Source organism: Geotrypetes seraphini, chromosome 3, assembly GCF_902459505.1.
Source record: "Geotrypetes seraphini chromosome 3, aGeoSer1.1, whole genome shotgun sequence".
In the NCBI taxonomy this organism is placed as follows: Eukaryota; Metazoa; Chordata; class Amphibia; order Gymnophiona; family Dermophiidae; genus Geotrypetes; species Geotrypetes seraphini.
The window spans coordinates 105,315,140-105,333,819 of record NC_047086.1 but is presented as its reverse complement, the minus strand read 5'-3'; the positions used below and the strand labels follow the sequence as shown (position 1 = coordinate 105,333,819).

The 18,680-nt window shown below is 43.4% G+C and overlaps 1 protein-coding gene across 5 annotated transcripts in view; it reads left to right on the top strand.

The window, feature by feature from the left end:
* LDAH (lipid droplet associated hydrolase) overlaps window positions 1-18,680 on the top strand; it is a 154,095-nt gene that overhangs the window by 11,691 nt on the left and 123,724 nt on the right. For 4 of the 5 annotated variants that reach the window (XM_033936414.1, XM_033936416.1, XM_033936412.1 and 1 more), the window contains exon 2: window positions 17,189-17,329. In XM_033936414.1, the coding sequence (XP_033792305.1) occupies window positions 17,197-17,329 (133 nt within the window). In that variant the 5' untranslated portion in view covers window positions 17,189-17,196. Of the gene's footprint in view, window positions 1-12,259; window positions 12,305-17,188; window positions 17,330-18,680 lie in introns of those variants that run through there. The other variant, XM_033936415.1, reaches the window with a different exon arrangement.

Below are 18,680 nucleotides of genomic sequence, written 5' to 3'. Positions count from 1 at the left end.
TTTCATTTGTCCCCCTTTCACACTCAATACGTTCAAGAGCTGCACGCAAGTCATTGAATTTACTTTTCCAGATAGAGCTTTCTTGAAATTCCAGTAGCTCCATTTCCAAATTTTGAATATCCAACCACTGTAAGCAGGAAAGATCAAGATCTTCAAATGTGGACTTTTCTGGGGAAGTTATAAATGAAAGGGTTGTCTCCATCTTACGGAACTGAGAAAATCTTTTACTAAAATTCTCCTTTGCTTTGGCTACAATGGTGGAATATGCTTTGTGGATTTCCTGGTGTTTTTTATGACTGTCCACAAATGTTGTAGAATTATCCAAATGTATTTTTAGGTTGGGAAAATATTTTAGCTGTCCACTCTCAAGGTCTTTTTCAAAAACATGCAATTTTCTCTCAAAAGCTTTGATGTCACTAAACATGCTTTCTGCTGTTTTTCCCATGCCTTGTAATTTTTTGTTTAGTACATTAAAGTGGTTAGTAAAATCTGTAAAGAACATGAGGTTGGTAAGCCAGGCCATGTTGATGAGTTGAGGATAGTCTTCCCCCTTTTCGTTCATAAATAGCCTAACTTCTTCCAAGCAGGCCACAAATCTCTCTAACACTCGTCCTCTGCTCAGCCACCGGACATTATTGTACATCAGTAAAGTGTTATATTGTGCCTGAACCTCATCAAGAAGGGCTTGAAATTGTCGAAAATTAAGAGCACGCGCCATGATGAAGTTCACCATTTTTGTTACATCTTTGAGGACATCGTCAAGTTTTTTGCTGCTTTCTTTGGCGCAGAGAGCCTCTTGATGTATTATGCAGTGAAATTGAATCAGTGGATGTTTTGCTTCCTTAGCAAAGAAATGAATGAATCCTGATGTTGTCCCCACCATGCTAGGTGCTCCATCGCTAATAACTGAAACCACTTTTTCTGGACTTATGTCTAGTGATGAAAAAGCCTCTATTACAGCATTGTGGATATCTATCCCTTGTGTTCTTCCAGGCAAAGATAGCAGTTTTACCAGCTCTTCTCTCATGATGTCACCAGTAGCATAACGCAAAATGAGCGCTAGTCTTGCATGGTTAGTAATATCTGTACTTTCATCCAAGCACATGGAGTAGAAGGGTTCTTTTTGTAAGTCGCAAGTAAGCTGTTGACTAACATCAGCAGCCATTCGCAGAACCCTATCTTTTGCAGTATTTCTGCTTAGCGGCATCTCAGAGATGCGCTGCACAATTTTATCCTTGTTTTGGAAATCATGGAAGAGTGAATTACTCCCAGCCAAAATTGCCTTTTTGATAAAATCTCCATCAGAGAGGAGCTTACCATGTTTTGCCATGCACAGTGAAATTTGAAAGCTGGCAACTGTAAGATGATTACCGTATTTTCATGCATATAACATGCGCGTTATACGTGTTTTTACAAACCGCGCGTAACCTTGCGCGTTATACGCTTGAGCGCGTTGTACAAAATTTTTTTTACATAGTTCCCCCCTGACGTCCGATTCACCCCCCCCCCCGGCAGGACCGCTCGCACGCACCCGCATCCCCACCCCAAAAGACCGCTCGCACGCACCCCCACCTTGAAGGACCGCTCGCACAGCCCCCACAGCCTCCCGACCCCCCCCTCATGTAGAAGCTCCTACCGGTGTCCTGCTGCTTCCTCTTAGTGGTCCCGACACCCGACATGATCGGGGCAAGAGGAAGCTCAAGCCCTCTTGCCCCAGCCAACCGCGGCACCCCCGACACGATCTGGGCAAGAGGGAGCTCAAGCCCTCTTGCCCCCCAGAACTCCCCGACATGATCAGGGCAAAAGGGAGCCCAAGCCCTCTTGCCCCGCCGACTCCCCAACTCCCCGACAATATCGGGCCAGGAGGGAGCCCAAGTCCTCCTGGCCCTGGCGACCCCACCCCCGCGAGTTGTTCGGGCCAGGAGGGAGCCCAAACCCTCCTGGCCACGGCGACCCCCTACCCCCACCCCGCACTACATTATGGGCAGGAGGGATCCCAGGCCCTCCTGCCCTCGACGCAAACCCCCCTCCCCCCAACGACCGCCCCCCCCAAGAACCTCCGACCGCCCCCCCAGCCGACCCGCGACCCCCACTACACCCCCACCCCCCTTCCCCGTACCTTTGTGTAGTTGGCCGGACAGACGGGAGCCAAACCCGCCTGTCCGGCAGGCAGCCAACGATGGATTGAGGCCGGATTGGCCCATCTATCCCAAAGCTCCACCTACTGGTGGGACATAAGGCGCCTGGGCCAATCAGAATAGGCCCGGGAGCCTTAGGTCCCTCCTGGGGGCGGGGCCATGGGCACATGGTCGGGTTGGGCCCATGTGCCTCAGGCCCCACCCCCAGGTGGGACCTAAGGCTCCCGGGTCTATTCTGATTGGCCCAGGTGCCTTAGGCCCCACCAGTAGGCGGAGCTTTGGGACGGATGGGCCAATCCGGCCTCAATCCATCGTTGGCTGCCTGCCGGACAGGCGAGTTTGACTCCCGTCTGTCCGGCCAACTACACAAAGGTACGGGGAAGGGGGGTGGGGGTGTCGTGGGGGTCGGCCAGGGGGGTCGCGGGTCGGCTGGGGGGGCGGTCGTTGGGGGGAGGGGGGTTTGCGTCGAGGGCAGGAGGGCCTGGGATCCCTCCTGCCCATAATGTAGTGCGGGGTGGGGGTAGGGGGTCGCCGTGGCCAGGAGGGTTTGGGCTCCCTCCTGGCCCGATATTGTCGGGGAGTTGGGGAGTCGGCGGGGCAAGAGGGCTTGAGCTCCCTCTTGCCCCGATCGTGTCGGGGGTGCCGCGGTTGGCTGGGGCAAGAGGGCTTGAGCTCCCTCTTGCCCCGATCGTGTCGGGGAGTCGGCGGGGCAAGAGGGCTTGACGTTAGAGAAAGGGCGAACCGCTGGAAGAGGAAGCAGCGCAGGCGCAGGGCTCACGGAAGGGCCGGGACCGCCAAGAGAAAGCAGCAGGACACCGGTAGGAGCTTCTACATGATGGGGGGGGTCGGGAGGCTGTGGGGGTGCGAGCGGTCCTTCAGGGTGGGGGTGCGGGTGGGAGTGCGTGCGAGCGGTCCTGCGGGGGGGGGGTGAATCGGACGTCGGGGGGGGGGCATCAGGCTTTCAGGGTGGGGATAGGACTTCAAGGGGGAGAGGAGAGTCGGGGCGGGCGAAAGGAGAGTCGGGGTGGCCAGAGGAGAGTCGAGTCGGGCAGCATGCGCGGTATACGGGTTTGCGCGGTATATAAAAATTTCTGTACATAAATTTGTGTTTTCCGCGCGCTATACCCGTGTGCGCGTTTTACACGGGTGCGCGTTATCTACGTGAAAATACGGTAGTTTTTGAAAGATAGTTTGTAAAACTAAGAGACGGAGTGATATTTCTTTAATTTTCCTACAAGGAACTCTTTTCTTTGAGCTAAACCAAGTTCAGCAACACTGTTATGGTTGGTCTCAAAGTGACGTTTGACACTTGATGTGCGAGACACAACACTTTCATTACACATAATACACAATGCTTTCCCACTGCGTTCAATCACTCCATATGTCTCTGTCCAGGCCTCTTGGAATGGTCTTCCACTATCTGGTTTTGCTTTTTTTGCTGTACTCATTTTCTTTGTTCAAGACTTCAAGTCTACAGAAAGATAAAATTTGTATAATAAAAAAAATCTAATGAGTGCTGTATACAAATCCGTCCCCATAAAAAAATATGTGATTGGGGAATTTTACTAATTGTAGACATCTGTTTTGGTAAAAAAATATACTGTCCGGGTGAAAACCGGACTTGTGCAACCCTAACCTAGACAAATAGCCAGATAATTTAATAGGTTTTTAAAAAGGAGCCCAGGTAAGTTTATAATTAACATTAGTATTATTGGTCCAATTAAACTTAGGCAGCACAGGTAGGGCAAAGTAGAAGTTTACCTAATAATAAATGATGTAGAATGCAGATTGCGTCTCCTGTTCTCCTCAAGTCTCCTGCCAGGGTGGGAGGGCATGACAGAAGAACGCTCGGTGCTGTAGGCGAGTACCTGGGCGGGTTCAGAGACGGAGGCGGGGAGTGAGACTTTGCTTCTCACAGCCCCGCGGCGGTTCAGGCTGCCGCGAGGAACACATTGCCAGGCAGGGCCGGACTGGGACAAAAAATAGGCCCGGATATTTTAGGTTGAGCAGCCCAATCACATGACCTCACGCAGGCCCCGCCCTTTGAAGTCCAGGGGCAGGGCTAAAATGCAGAAGCACACTTGAGAGGCACGGCCAGCCACTAATAAGTAAGGAGTGCAACAGCCAACACACAAGAAGATGTGACATGGGGGAGGGGAGATCCATAAAGACTACGACTAAAACATCTCTTCTTAATCCTCTGCTGTCACACAAAACTCCCAAAGGAATGCTGAACACCCAAAGATCCTCCAGAAAACAATGTAATTTAAAGGAAGATGCACAGAAAAGATAATCGTGCGATATGTTCAAACTTTAATGTTCTATAAAAGCAATGACAGACTCTCACCTTTGAAACAAAAATGACAAGCGCTTATCAATAAAACCAAACCACGGGGTCCGCGCTTTTTACAATGAAAAATCCGGATAACAAGAGGCAGCTCAGCAATGTCCAACCTTAGTGAGCTGGAGGTTTATGTGACAGCAGAGGACTAAGAAGAGATGTTTTATTTGTAGTCTTGATGTATTGGAGAAGTGACTGCGATTCCCCAAATAAAATGACCTGCAAACTGGATTAATCGCATTAATGACTATACAACATTGGATTCATCACAATAACAACTAATTAAGAGGTGACCTGAGTGTATGGGAAAAGGACTTTTATTTTTCATTATTGGAGCCTTTGTTATTTTATTATGATGTTTACAAAAGCACTGTGAAGGGCCACATATACACTTTACTGTTTTTTGCTATATTGAGTTTTCCATAAGGAACAGCGCAGAGGATTAGTGTGTTGGTTGTTCACAGAGAGCCCAGCCCTCCTCTCAGCTTACGGAACTTCTCTATGCAATCATCATAAGCAGCTTTTTTATTTCCTCGAATTTAGCATGTCCCCCATGGAAGATACAGAGGTTTTTACAGAGGAGCACATTATTAGACACATTAACATCCCCCCATATCCTCACCTCTCTAGCATGGGAGCACTAGGAACTGTTCCTGATTACAGATGTCACATGTGGAGTCACACTACAGCCTCACTGAGTTCCTGTGACAGACTCAGTGTGAAGCTTTTCTTCCTCCCCCCACTTCCCCCTCACACACTGCCTGGCTCATAGGATACTAAGGGGAAGACAGGCAGGCTAAACATCCACTCACAGGACTGCAGCCAGCACAGGAGGATGGGCCGCGGCCCACCGGGTCAGTGCCCGGTCCTCCCAATGGCCAGTTCGGCCCTGTTGCCAGGTGAACTGTAAAGCAGACACCGGCACACTCGCCTCCCGCAGCGCCGCATATCTTAATTGCGGACCTTCCCGCGTGCCAGCTGCAAGGCCTTCGCGTGCCACAGCTGGCACACGTGCCATAGGTTCGCCATCGCTGACCTAGAACAATGATTTCAGCACAGAACCTGAGGAAATTTAAACAGATGGCATTTTACAAACACACAGGAAGGCAGTTACAGTTATACAAGTTATATCTTAACTATTGTTTCCTTTTTTGCTAGGTAGATTTGTTGTATTGTGTATTGAATATTTTATTTGGAAACAAACGGATATGGACTTGATCCACTACTGTTCTGTCATTACCAAAAAGGCCCAGAGTTAGACAGCTGGGGAGGTCAAGCAAATTGTCTCAGTCAAGCTGTTTCTGCAACAATCTTATTGATTTTATAATGAAGAAAAACATCGCAAACCTCCTGTTGAGTGGCACTTGAGCTTAAATGAGCTGCACTCTTATTCATTGGGCTCAAACTATTTAATGTGCGTTTGTGTGTTCATGTATTTAGTTGTGGAATTACTGGAACCTGTTGTTGAGGTTTACAGCTATAGACTGAGGATATGCAACCCTGTTTTGTTTCATGGCATAGCAGATATATTGTTCTTCTGGAGAAAAATGAGCAATCGCTGTAACAGAAAAATTTCCTTGTAACTTACACAGGTAGTTAAATTTTGTATTGTCTATTCATAAAACACCAGATGAATGAGTGTCTTCAGATCAGTAATAAATAGGTTGATGCTTAGAGACTGCAGATGTGCTGTCAATATTTTTAGAAGCAGATAAGATTTTAGATTGGCAAAATAAGTATTGTTTAATGAGATGAGATGCTTAATTGGAGCTTATACAATACATATTTTTCTATAGGCATAAAGGGGACCTTATACAATACATATTTTCTCTAGGCATAAAGGGGACCCATTATAAGTCTATGGACGCGTTAGCATTTAGTGCACGCTAAAACAGCTAACACACCTTAGTAAAAGGACCCCAAAATGTACTTATCCTTGGTACTGTAGTCTTTTTTTCAAAATTGTTGTTTTGTGGCAATTGTTCAGTTAACTAATAAAAAGGCATTTCTGTAGATTATGGGTAAAAGAAATGTCAACAAAATGATTGCATGAAAATCTTGCCGTTTCATTGCCAGATATTTAGGGGTCCTTTTATCAAGGCGCGGTAGGGGGGTTTAACGTGCGGAATACCACGCATTAAACCGCCTGCCGCGCTAGCCGCTAACGCCTCCATTGACGAGGCGTTAGTATTTTGGCTTGCCGTGGGGGTTAGCGTGTGATGAAATGTCTGACGCGCTAACCTCCGTAGCGCACCTTGATAAAAGGAGCCCTTAGAAGTAAAATATGTAATGAAGGAATGTTTGCTTTTCTTTAGAATGTGAGAGGTTGTTCAAGTGGTCAATAAATTAGGTACAGGACCAACATGTGAAGCCACAATTAACCTCAAACAGCATTAAATCATGTCACGCTCTGAAGGAAAATTCAGATCAAATTGCTTGAAAGCTTAAGATTTTGGAATGGGGATTGTAGGAAGCAGTGGGAAAACTAGGAATAGAAACCAAAATGTTAAAATGCTAGTCTGTAAACTTCTTAGCTCTATAGCAGATGATTGACAGATGGAGCTGACATAATATTTATGGAGTCATTTTCTGATACTACTTTTCCAACACGACAGTAGTCAAAAATATGTAAAAATTTTTGCTTTTGCCTTTTTCATTTTTCTAAATGTACAGAACATTAGATAAAATTTTAGGATTGCAAGATTATTTTAAATATATGTAATGTATATGTAATGTGTATTAATGTGTTTTCATTGGCACCACTGCTCTAGTTCAAATTGTTTTGCTGAATGAGATACAGTAATTTACTGTAATGTATCCTATAATAAATATTTTTTCTACTAGCCACATACTTAACAATGATAAGAGAATAGCATTTGAAATAGAGAGTTCTCTGTTAAATCATTACTACTTCAAAAGACAATGAAAAATACAATACATATTAAATCTGTTACAAATACAAGGTAAAGGTAAAAATAAACCTATCATTTCATTTTGCCCTCGCTCATTAACCCAAAGATAGAGATGCCAAATGCATTGATTTCGATTTTACTGATTTAGGAACAATTGAATTAATAACAGGGGAAGCAAATTTGAAACTTGATTCCAAAATATCCTATGATTGTGTTTGGTATCATATCAAGATGTAACTGTACCATTCATTTGCAGCACTCTGTACAATAGTATAATTATGCTAACATTATAAAAATAGTGAAGTTCTTGTACAGTCCAATTTTATTCCAGGGCAATTCTGCCAGGAAGAGTCTTAAGCTCCAGCCCTCTCACCTCAGCACTGACCCCTCAGGAATCAGTTTTCCTTCCTATAAGCCAGGCTGTAAGAGCTTGTCTTTTCTACTTATGTTTAATTTAGTGTATTTTCAGTCTTTTCATTTGCGGTTTTCGCCCTCGTGATGTGGAGGTTCCCTGCAGGGACAGCTCTGACTTCGGGAGATCTCAGACCTTTGGAAAAATCTGCTTCCAAGGAGTTGACTGCCTGCACTTCAGATCAGGGCTCAGGAACCATTCCCCTGGGAGCTTACTCACCCCAGGTTCGTCCGCTAGTGGGTCGAGCGCAGGCTGTGTGGCTCCATGGAGTTGTGCCTGGAATCGGGGCCAGACTGCGTTCCTCCACCAGGCATCTGTGTGGTGTGTCCAAGGGCAGCGGAAGTACCTGGCCGTGGATGTCTGACTGGTGGGTAGTCCAAAGATTGGAAGTCTAGTTTTCCTGCTTCCTAAGGCAGAGGATCTCCCTATTATAATCTCCCTCTAACCACACAAACACATGAAAAAGGCCATCATTTAGATGTAGTAGCTATGTCCAGAAAGGAGATCCTGGATCCTTCCATCTCTACCGGAGGGCACTTCGTGTCATGATATCTGGTCTGATCATTTTACTTACTATTTCAATTTAACCTGGACTCATCTAAAATCTAAAACACAACCAAGGATAAAAAAGAACATCTCACAAGAGGCCATATCAACCCAGAGGAATATTGGTCTTAATATGAATTATGAGCAGAGATAGGAGAGGGGATGGATTTCTGGGATCACTGGATGAAAACGAGCACAGCCATCCTAGGCAATATTGCCTCTAAACGTAATAGTAAATGCTGCCCAAATAAACATAATAAATGGTTCAACGCTGAACTTTTAAAAATGAAACAAGCAGTAAGACAATTGGAAAGGATCTGGGGAAAAAAAAAAAAACGGGAAAAATGTCAGACCGGAATATCTGGAAATCCAACATAAAAAGTTACAAACAATTGATAAAAGATAAACATAAAGCATTCTACTCATCCAAAATTGATTCATCCAATACTAGCTCGAAAGGAATCAATACAAAAGAATTGTTCAACTTGGTTACAAATTTATTTGATACCACACGCCACACTCAACCCATGCACAATATTAAGTTACCTTCAGCAAACGATCTAGCAGAGCACTTTGACTCAAAAATTAAAAACATAAGGAATAAATACCTGGCAAACGACATACATGAACATCAAATAGGTAACAGACAAAGAACATAAGAACATAAGAAGTTGCCCCCGCTGAGTCAAACCAGAGGTCCATCTTGCTCAGCGGTCCGTTCCCGCGGCGGCCCATCAGGCCTAGTGCCTGAACAGTGGTAATGTAATGTAATGTAATGTAATTTATTTCTTATATACCGCTACATCCGTTAGGTCCCTGATTAATTTTGTAATTTACCTCTAATCCCATCCCTATAATCTACCTTTACTCTTATCTGTACCCCTCAATCCCTTTGTCTTCCAAGTACCTATCCAAAGCTTTTTTGAACCCCTGTAGCGTGCTCCTGTTTATCACATCCTCTGGTAACGTGTTCCATGCATCCACCACCCTCTGTGTGAAAAAGAACTTCCTGGCGTTTGTTCTAAACCTCTCCCCTTTCAATTTCTCTGAGTGCCCCCTTGTACTTATTGATCCCCTTAATTTGAAAAATCTGTCCCTGTCTATTTTTTCTATGCCCTTCATGATCTTGAAGGTTTCTATCATGTCTCCTCTAAGTCTCCGCTTTTCCAGGGAGAAAAGCCCTAGCTTTTTCAGTCTGTCAGTATATGAGAGGTCCTCCATGCCCTTTATTAGCTTAGTTGCTCTTCTCTGGACCCTCTCAAGTACCTCCATGTCCTTCTTGAGGTACGGCGACCAGAACTGAACACAGTACTCCAGGTGCGGGCGCACCATAGCACGATACAGTGGCAGGATGACTTCCTTTGTCCTGGTCGTGATACCCTTCTTAATGATACCCAACATTCTGTTTGCTTTCCTTGAGGCCATGGCACACTGCGCCGACGCCTTCAATGTTGTGTCTACCATCACTCCCAGGTCTCTTTCAAGGTCGCTCACCCCTAGCGCTGATCCCCCCATTTTGTAAGTGAACATTGGGGGGTTTTTTCCCTATATGCATGACCTTGCATTTCCCTATGTTGAAACTCATTTGCCACTTTTTGGCCCATTTTTCCAGTGTTGTCAGATCTTTTTGGAGATCTTCGCAGTCCTCCATGTTATTGACCTTGCGATATAGTTTGGTGTCATCCGCAAATTTAATAACCTCACATTTTGTTCCTGCTTCCAGGTCGTTAATGAATATATTGAATAGGAGCGGTCCCAGAAATGAAATACCAGTGGATATGATCTGGAACTCCTTTCAAGATTTAGAATGGAATAATTACATCAAATTATATAACAAGTACACTAAATCGTACTGCGTTTTGGACTCCTGTCCCCCAGAAATTATGAAAACAGCCCCATTAGACTTTAAACTAACATTGTTGAATCATTTGTCCGAAAATCAAAAAAATGAAAAATTCCCTACTAATAATGGTCACATTATAATAACCCTAATTCCAAAAATCGTAAAGAATCACTAGCATTAGTAACCAACTAGAGATCAGTAGCATCCATTCCATTTTTTGTAAAAATCATGGAAGGATTAGTACACACCCAATTGATGGAATATCTTGAACAGTTCTCTCTCCTATATGAAACCCAATCTGGTTTCAGACCTTTGTTTAGCACTGAGACAGTAATTGTAGCCATATTGGATAATTTACGCTCCTTGTTTAGCAGAGGCCTCAATGCCCTGATTATGCAATTTGACATGAATTCTGCCTTTAACTTAGTAGATCATGGGAAATTGCTACAATACTTAGATGCAATTGGTATCAGAGGAGAGGTGTTAAACTGGTTCCGAGGCTTCCTTATATCCCGCACCTATCAAGTTCATTTGAATTACAATCTCTTGGACATCTGGAGTAACCCATCTGGCGTCCCACAGGGGCCACCACTATCCCCATTACTTTTCAACGTTTACATGTCTTGGATGTAGACTATATGGCCGATGCCTATTCCATTTCATCTCGCAGGATGCTCTAGATCCGTCAGTTATCTGGTGATTCGTCCTCTAAAGCGATCTTGAGCTGGTTGCCCTTCAAGGGGCAGCTTCTGTTTGGCCATGGTCCGGATGACCTCATAGCCAGTGTGCAGGATCGCAAACCTAAGTCTTTGCCTATGAAAAGATCCCGCCCTTCCAGTGGTTTGGGGTACTCTAATTTTCATCCCTTCAGGCGTTCTTGTCCATACTTGGGACCCCCTGCTTGCCAGCAGCCCTCCCCATCTCCCAGACCGTATGGCAGTACTCGGCACTAGCTGTCCACAGGGAATCATCTGGTGGCTCCTGTGAAGAAACAATTCTGACTGCAGGATGGTGCTTCCCCTCCAGCATATTGGTTGGCGGTTGGCGGCCTTTCTGGCTGAATGGCAGGCCATTACCTCTGACCGTTGGGTCTTGGAGGTCCTTCGGGATGGCTACAAGCTAGAGTTTCTCTGTCCTCTGACTGAGGATTTCCTGGATTTGCCTGCAGGCCGCCTTGAGAAGGCAGCTTGGGTACAGGCTACAGTTCACAGATTACTAGATATTGCAGCTATAGAGCGTGTCCCAGAGTAAGACTTGGGCTCTGGGAGATACTCATCATTCCAAAGAGAGGCTCCGAAGATTGGAGAATGATTCTGGACCTCAAAGCAGTCAATGTGGTGCTACAAGTGTCTCTAGGATACATCTCAAAACATGTACCTTCCTTCAACACCTGTCCAAGCCCTCTGAAGTTTTAGTATAAAAACTCTTATACCTGTTGCGGATAGTGCATAAAAAGAAATACATTCCTACCACAATGGCTTATAGTTGAGAGCAGATGAATGTATCTGATGAACCTGTGCCTGCAAACTGCAGAATACTGATGAAAAACAGCAAAGTCCACCACTTATGAGAGCTGTTAAAATGAGTGAAGGTGGGATTTGAACTAGTGAACTGGAGAGGATAGACAAGATGCAACAAGTTGCTTTAACTTGGTGAGCCACAAATGGCTTATTTCAGTCAGTGGAGAGGTTTCTTACCATGAGAGCTTAGGATGTCCTAGCCATGGGAAGATGAAAATAAGTTTGCCTGGAAAGGGAAATGTGCTGATAAAAACAGCAAAGTCCACCATCTAGACTCTCTTATGAGAGCTAATAGGAAGTTGTTAACATTAGTAAAGGTGAGGGTGGGATTTGAACTGGTGAGCTTGAGATGGACAAGGTGCATTAACTTGGTGAGCCAGAAATGCTTTCTTTGTGGTGACTGTGATATCATTCCTAAGCAGATGATACAAAGGTAGGTCAGTAAGCTATGATATGACAGGGGAGTCAGAAAAACTGTCATCTTTTAATTGTGTCATTCTACCTTGCAGGTGCACCTTGATGATCTCACAATGAGGTCAGCTTTGTGCAGCTGCACAGCTCCATTTTGCAAAGAGGGAAAATGCATGTTAAGGTCTGTATCTGGTTTTTCTATTTTTAAGCTTTGAGAAATGAAGTAATGTGTGCAATATTTATATCTTTTTCATGTTCTTTCTTTGCTTTCAAAACAAGAGCTGATTGCAGCACAGTTTGGTGAGAAAAAAAGGGTTATTTTTAAGCAGGAAAGCCAAAGGTACTGTAATTAGTACATCATCTTGATGTTTGGGCAGAAAAGTACTATGTTTTGCATGCAATATGTTTGTATTGTTGTGCCCTATTGATATAGTGGCTTATTAAATCTATTAGGAAGTGAAAAAAGAGGAAAAAACAGATTCCTGAAGTCTATGTAGAAAATATCATTATGGAAGCCCAAAGCACATCTATGTTCCGCCCATAGAAACTCGCGTTCAGTCCAAGCAGAAACCAATCAAAAACCATACTTAGACCAGCTTTTCATTCGCCTACAATTTCCGCGATGTTTAGACGCGGTCTGTCGCCCAACTAGCGCATATCTGATGCTATCCTTAACTACACCCACGTTACACCCATGCCTACATACTTTTGATGTGACTTTCCTAAAAACTCGCATCTTCCTCGCGTCTATATTCTGAGAATGCATACCTGATGCCTAACTCCATCTAAGTCCCAATTAACGCTTGTTAAGACTCTTAAATCCCTCATTAACCACTTAAATCGAACATCTAAACCACACCTAAAGTTAGGCTCAGTTTGCAGAATCAGGACCATACTGTCCTCGGAGAAGAAAATTTATCTTATTCGTTGAAAATAAGATTGAAAACCCAACTGATCATGGTGTCTCAGGAAATGTTTTGGAAGCTAAATTTAATTTAAACTGAGATTTATATCACATTTATATAACAATTTGAGATGGGTATAAGATTGAATAAAACCATGAGAATTAAAATCAAAATGTTACAAGTAAATTCAGTTATACCTTACTAACCATATTAACTGACTATTCATCTATCTTTTTTGTAAATAACCTACTTATCAATACTTGTCAATCTCAAACTACCAAGTGGGCCACAATAAAAACACACCAAATATAATAAGTGGAACCTAATCACTCATCATGCTAATCTTTCTCTGTGCCCCATATTTAATTCTACCTCTGCTTTCTCATGTCATAAAACAGCACCGTCTGATTTTTTCCTGAACAACATATGGTTTCTTTCTGCTCTTAACTGTTATAGAAGCCTCTTCCTTGCCCTCAGTTATTCAAGCCTTTGCTATTGCCAGCCTACCAAATCTAATGGAGAGAATTTAATAACACAGCACTTTCCGACCATAGGGCTTATAAGGGAGAATAAACCTGTACCTATTTACCCATATATCTTGGGCCTTGTCCTCAAATGATCTTATATGTAATGGCTAATAAGTTACATTTGGAACTGAAGCCCCTATTCCAGTTTTTGGCATTACAACTAATCTCTGACACTACATTTTGAATTAGTTGTTCCTGGCATTCTGTTTTTTCCACAATCCTAAGTAGATCATATTTGCAAAACTCTAGGCTAGAAATATCAGTAGCCTGCGTGATCTGCCCTAGGTTTTTCTTCCAGGAAAACTGCCCAATTTGGCAGAGGAATCACAGCCTTAAAAAAACTTACTCAACACAGAAGTTATCTGACTTTCCATCAATAATGCTCCATTTATGATAATCCATAAACTTTTCATATTGGTTTCTATAGGGAGTACATTTTTATTCAAAGTGCGGCCAACAGCTTTCCCCACATGAGTATCCCCTATCCTTAACGTCTTTGTTTTGCCTGTATTAATTAGGTTGATTTTCTACCATCCAGTTTTTTTAATATATTAAAATTGCTGCAGAATAAATCATGTTTTCTCAACCAAATCTAAAATTGGTATTGTCAATAATTGAATATCATTCATGTAAAAAAAAGTAGCATTCCCAATCTATCTAGAGATGATGGAATGGCTGCAAATAAATGTCCACCCAGCTATTTGTTTCATTTGAGCCAAATTCCATGGTCAGCGGTGAGCCTGGATATTCAATGCTAGGACTTTTCTGGTGATCAGCATTTGAATATCAATTTTTTGACTAGCTATAACTTAACCAGTTAAGTTGATATTCAGCACTGACTTGTCAAGTTATAGCAGGCAAAGATAGGACTGCTAGTCCAATGGTCCAAATTGCCCACGAAACTTCGTTGATCAGCAATGAACATAACAATATAGCGATAATTGCAAATATTCAGCAAAGATAATGCTGAATATTCACAGATAGTTGGTTATGCTATTTAACTGATTAATGGCTGTTTCTGGTTTGTTAAATAGCTTTGAATATCGGGGGATGGGGGGTGTTAAGATTTTTATTCAGTTGAGGATTCCAGGTGGGTGAGAAGGCATATATGCAGGCCTGTCAAAAGCTTGTAGAAGCTGAAGGAAAGCTGATCATCCTCACTGGGACTTCTTCAGTGATATTACCACATGTGAGAACGTATGTTCTGCTGTCCTTGGAGAACGCCTGCTACAGGTGAGCAGCTTTGCTACATGCTAGAGGGTCATTTTTCTCATGCATAACCTTTAATAAGCTTTAATCACAAAATTACAACTAATCTAATCCTTAGGTTTGTATACCGCATCATCTCCACGTTCGTAGAGCTCGACGCGGTTTACAGTAGGAGAAATAGGAAGGAACTACCACAGAGGGTTAGAGATAGAAGTGTGAAGAAAATTTAGAGGACTTGGGATGCCAAGTTATAAGAGTTTCCTTGATTCCTAAGTTGGAGGGAGACTTACATTTTTTGAGAAAAGCCAGGTTTTCAGATGTTTGCGGAAAACTTGGAGAGAGCTCAAGTTCCGAAGAGGGGAGGTAAGGTTGTTCCAGAGCTCAGTGATTTTGAAGTGGAGGGAGGTCCCTAGCTTTCCTGTGTGGGAAATGCCTTTTAGCGAGGGGAAGGATAGTTTTAATTTGTGGGAGGATCTGGTGGTATTAGGGTTTGAGGAATTCCAAGAAAGAGGGATAAAGGGAGGGAGGATACCATATAGGATTTTGAAAGTTAAACAGGCGCATTTATAGTGGACCCTGGCGATTATCGGAAGCAAAATAAATTTCCAAAAATATGGGCCCCTTTTACAAACCATGGTGCATTTGCTGTGAGGGAATTGCCACACCAGACAAAAAGAAATGTGTGAAACGTTTTGAGTTTTGTTGTTAATATAGCGCTCCCTTTTTCTACTATTCAGTAGTTCCTGCTTTTGTTAACATTATTAGAAACATAGAAAAATGACAGTAGATAAGGGCCATAGCCCATCAAGTCTGCCCACTCCTGGAGATCACGCTCCTAATGACCCATCCTTCACTCTACCCTCTTAGGGATCCCACATGGGCATCCCATTTACCCTTAAAATCTGGCACGCTGTTGGCCTCGATTACCTGTATCGGAAGCTTGTTCCAATGATCAACCACTCTTTCGGTGAAGAAATACTTTCTGGTGTCACCATGAAATTTCCCGCCCCTGAGTTTAAGCGGATGCCCTCTTGTGGCTGAGGGTCCTTGACAGTTATTGATAGTGTAGAACTCTCTTGTTTGGAGCACAGTCAAATAAACTTGTTAGATAAGGAAAATTACATTAAAGTTTTTAAACTAAGAGCACTGCTGAAGAGGACCGAAAGTTTTTGCATATACAAGTAGAACTATTCAAGTTTCAAGTTTTATTAGGATTTTATATACCGCCTATCAAGGTTATCTAAGCGGTTTTACAATCAGGTACTCAAGCATTTTCCCTATCTGTCCCGGTGGGCTCACAATCTATCTAACGTACCTGGGGCTATGGAGGATTAAGTGACTTGCCCAGGATCACAAGGAGCAGCGCGGGGTTTGAACCCACAACCCCAGGGTGTGTAATTTTGGTATGAAATAAATAATGGAAAAAGGAGTTTGTCTGTGTTGAATATTTTTGGGTTTTATGCTTGACAAAATTCAGTTTGCACAGGCTGTGTTTCATTATTGTTTTGATGACTGAGGTAGGTTATATCTGTCTTCCAGGGAATCCTACAAGAAAGTTGCAGTTGATTTAAAAAAAAAAAAAAAAGGAAGAAAATTGTTTAGCCTATTTGTTGAATTAGTTATCCATTAAGGCAACATAATTAACCAATGTTGGCAGGGTCAAATTTAAGATCTCTGTTCTGATATTTATAGGAGCCTATTTCCTGACCTATGCTAAGATTTTGCACCTAATAAATACATAAGCATTGCTATACTGCAGGGATGTCAAAGTCCCTTCTTGAGGGCCGCAATCCAGTCGGGTTTTTGGGATTTCCAGCATACAATGAAAAGCAGTGCATGCAGATAGATCTCATGCATATTCATTGGGGAAATCCTGAAAACTCGACTGGATTGCATCCCTCGAGGAGGGACTTTGACACCCCTGCTATACTGAGACAGACCAAAGGTCAGTCAAGCCCAGTATCCTGTTCACATGTACCTGACACAATCCCAAAAGAGTAAAACAGATTTTATGCTGTTTATCCTAGAAATAGGCAGTGGATTTTCCAAATTCCATCTTCATAATGGCTTATGGATTTTTCTTTTAAGAAATTGTCCAAATCTTTGCTATATAAACTGCTTTTACCACAAATTCCAGAGTAGAGTGAAAAAATATTTTCTCTGATTTGTTTTACTTGTACTATTTAATAGCTTCATTGAGTTCTTCTTAACTCTTGTTCTTCAGGAAAGAGCAAGCAAGTGATTCATGCCTACCAGTTTAACTCCACTTATGAGTTTATAGATCTCTATTACTGCTTATCATTTCTATAGTGCTGAAAATTTAACATTCAATAGATGGTCCCCGCTCATTATATTTGAATATTCAGTTAAACTGGTTCTGTACTGCATTTGTGACTTGTTTTATTGCCTTTTTATTTTTCTTAGCCTTGAAAATGAGTACAGTTGCCCCTGTGTCTGAAGAATTTATGTACTGTTGTGGTGCTGCTACTCAGGTCTTAAAGCTTGGGTCCTGCAAAGACCTCTGGAGAGAGAAATCTTCCAATCTGTTATTTCTTATTATTCCGGGTAAGTAATATGAATGCTCATGTATCGATAGTATACCCGGGTAACCTATTATACCTGTGTTACTCATCATACCTATGTTAAAGTTGTTGTATAACTTTTCGTATTGTTTACTACTATAAAACAATAAAAATATTGAACAACAAAAAAAATTATTCCTGGTAAGTATGGAAGAGTAAATAGACACCAGTTTTAAAAATGAGCAAATAACCAAATTCCAAACAGATGCTTAAGAACCAAAATTAACGTCTAAGTGAAGTATGCATATTTACCCAAAGAATTACCGTATTTTCACTCATATACCGCGCACCCATGTAAAACGCGCACATGGGTATAGCGTGCGGGAAACTGTAATTTCTGTAAAGAAATTTTTATATAGTGCGCGCACCCATATACCGCGCATGCCACCCCGACTCTCCCGTCGCCGCCCAACTCTCCTTTCGCCCGCCCCGACTCTCCTCTCGCCGCCCCGACTCTCCTTTCGCCCGCCCCGACTCTCCTCTCCCCCTTGAAGTCCTGTCCCCACCCTGAAAGCCTGATGCCCCCCCCCGACGTACGATTCACCCCCCCGCAGGACCGCTCGCACCCCCACCCCGAAGGACCACTCGCACTTGCACCCGCACCCCGAAGGACCGCGCGCACCCCCACAGCCTCCTCCCCCCCATCATGGAGAAGCTGCCTACCGTTATCCTGCTGCTTCCTCTTCCGGCGGTCCCGCCCTTTCTCTGACATCAGAGAAAGGGCGGGACCGCCAGAAGAGGAAGCAGCGCAGACGCAGGGCTCAGAGAAGGGGCGGGACCGCCGGCAGAGGAAGCAGCAGGACAATGGTAGGCAGCTTCTCCATGATGGGGGGGGAGGGAGGCTGTGCGGGTGCGAGCGGTCCTGCGGGGTGAATCGGACGTCGGGGGGGGGGGAACTATGTAAAATAAAATTTGTACAACGCGCTCACGAATATAACACGCATGGTTATACTTGGTTTGTAGAATCGTGTATAACGCGTGCGTTATATGCATGAAAATACGGTAGTGGAGGTGGCTAATACAAACTGCATTTTGTACACCACTTTGGGTGATGGAGTGGTCAAGCAGCGAAACTTGACCACTCCATCTCCATCTTGCTGACAACAACGAGCGACTTCAAATCATTTTGAAAAGAAATCAAACCCTGCTATTCAAAAAATCTATCCAGATATCTTAATTCTTCCCCTTGTCCTCCCCTCCCCTGTAAATTCCCCCTCAAAGTCTCTTTCTCTTCAAAGTCTCAACCATGTAAGCAGCTCCCTTAAATTGTAAATCTCCTGGAAATGTCCATTTATCTGTTTGTAATCCTATAATTTCCTAAATTGTAATTTTCC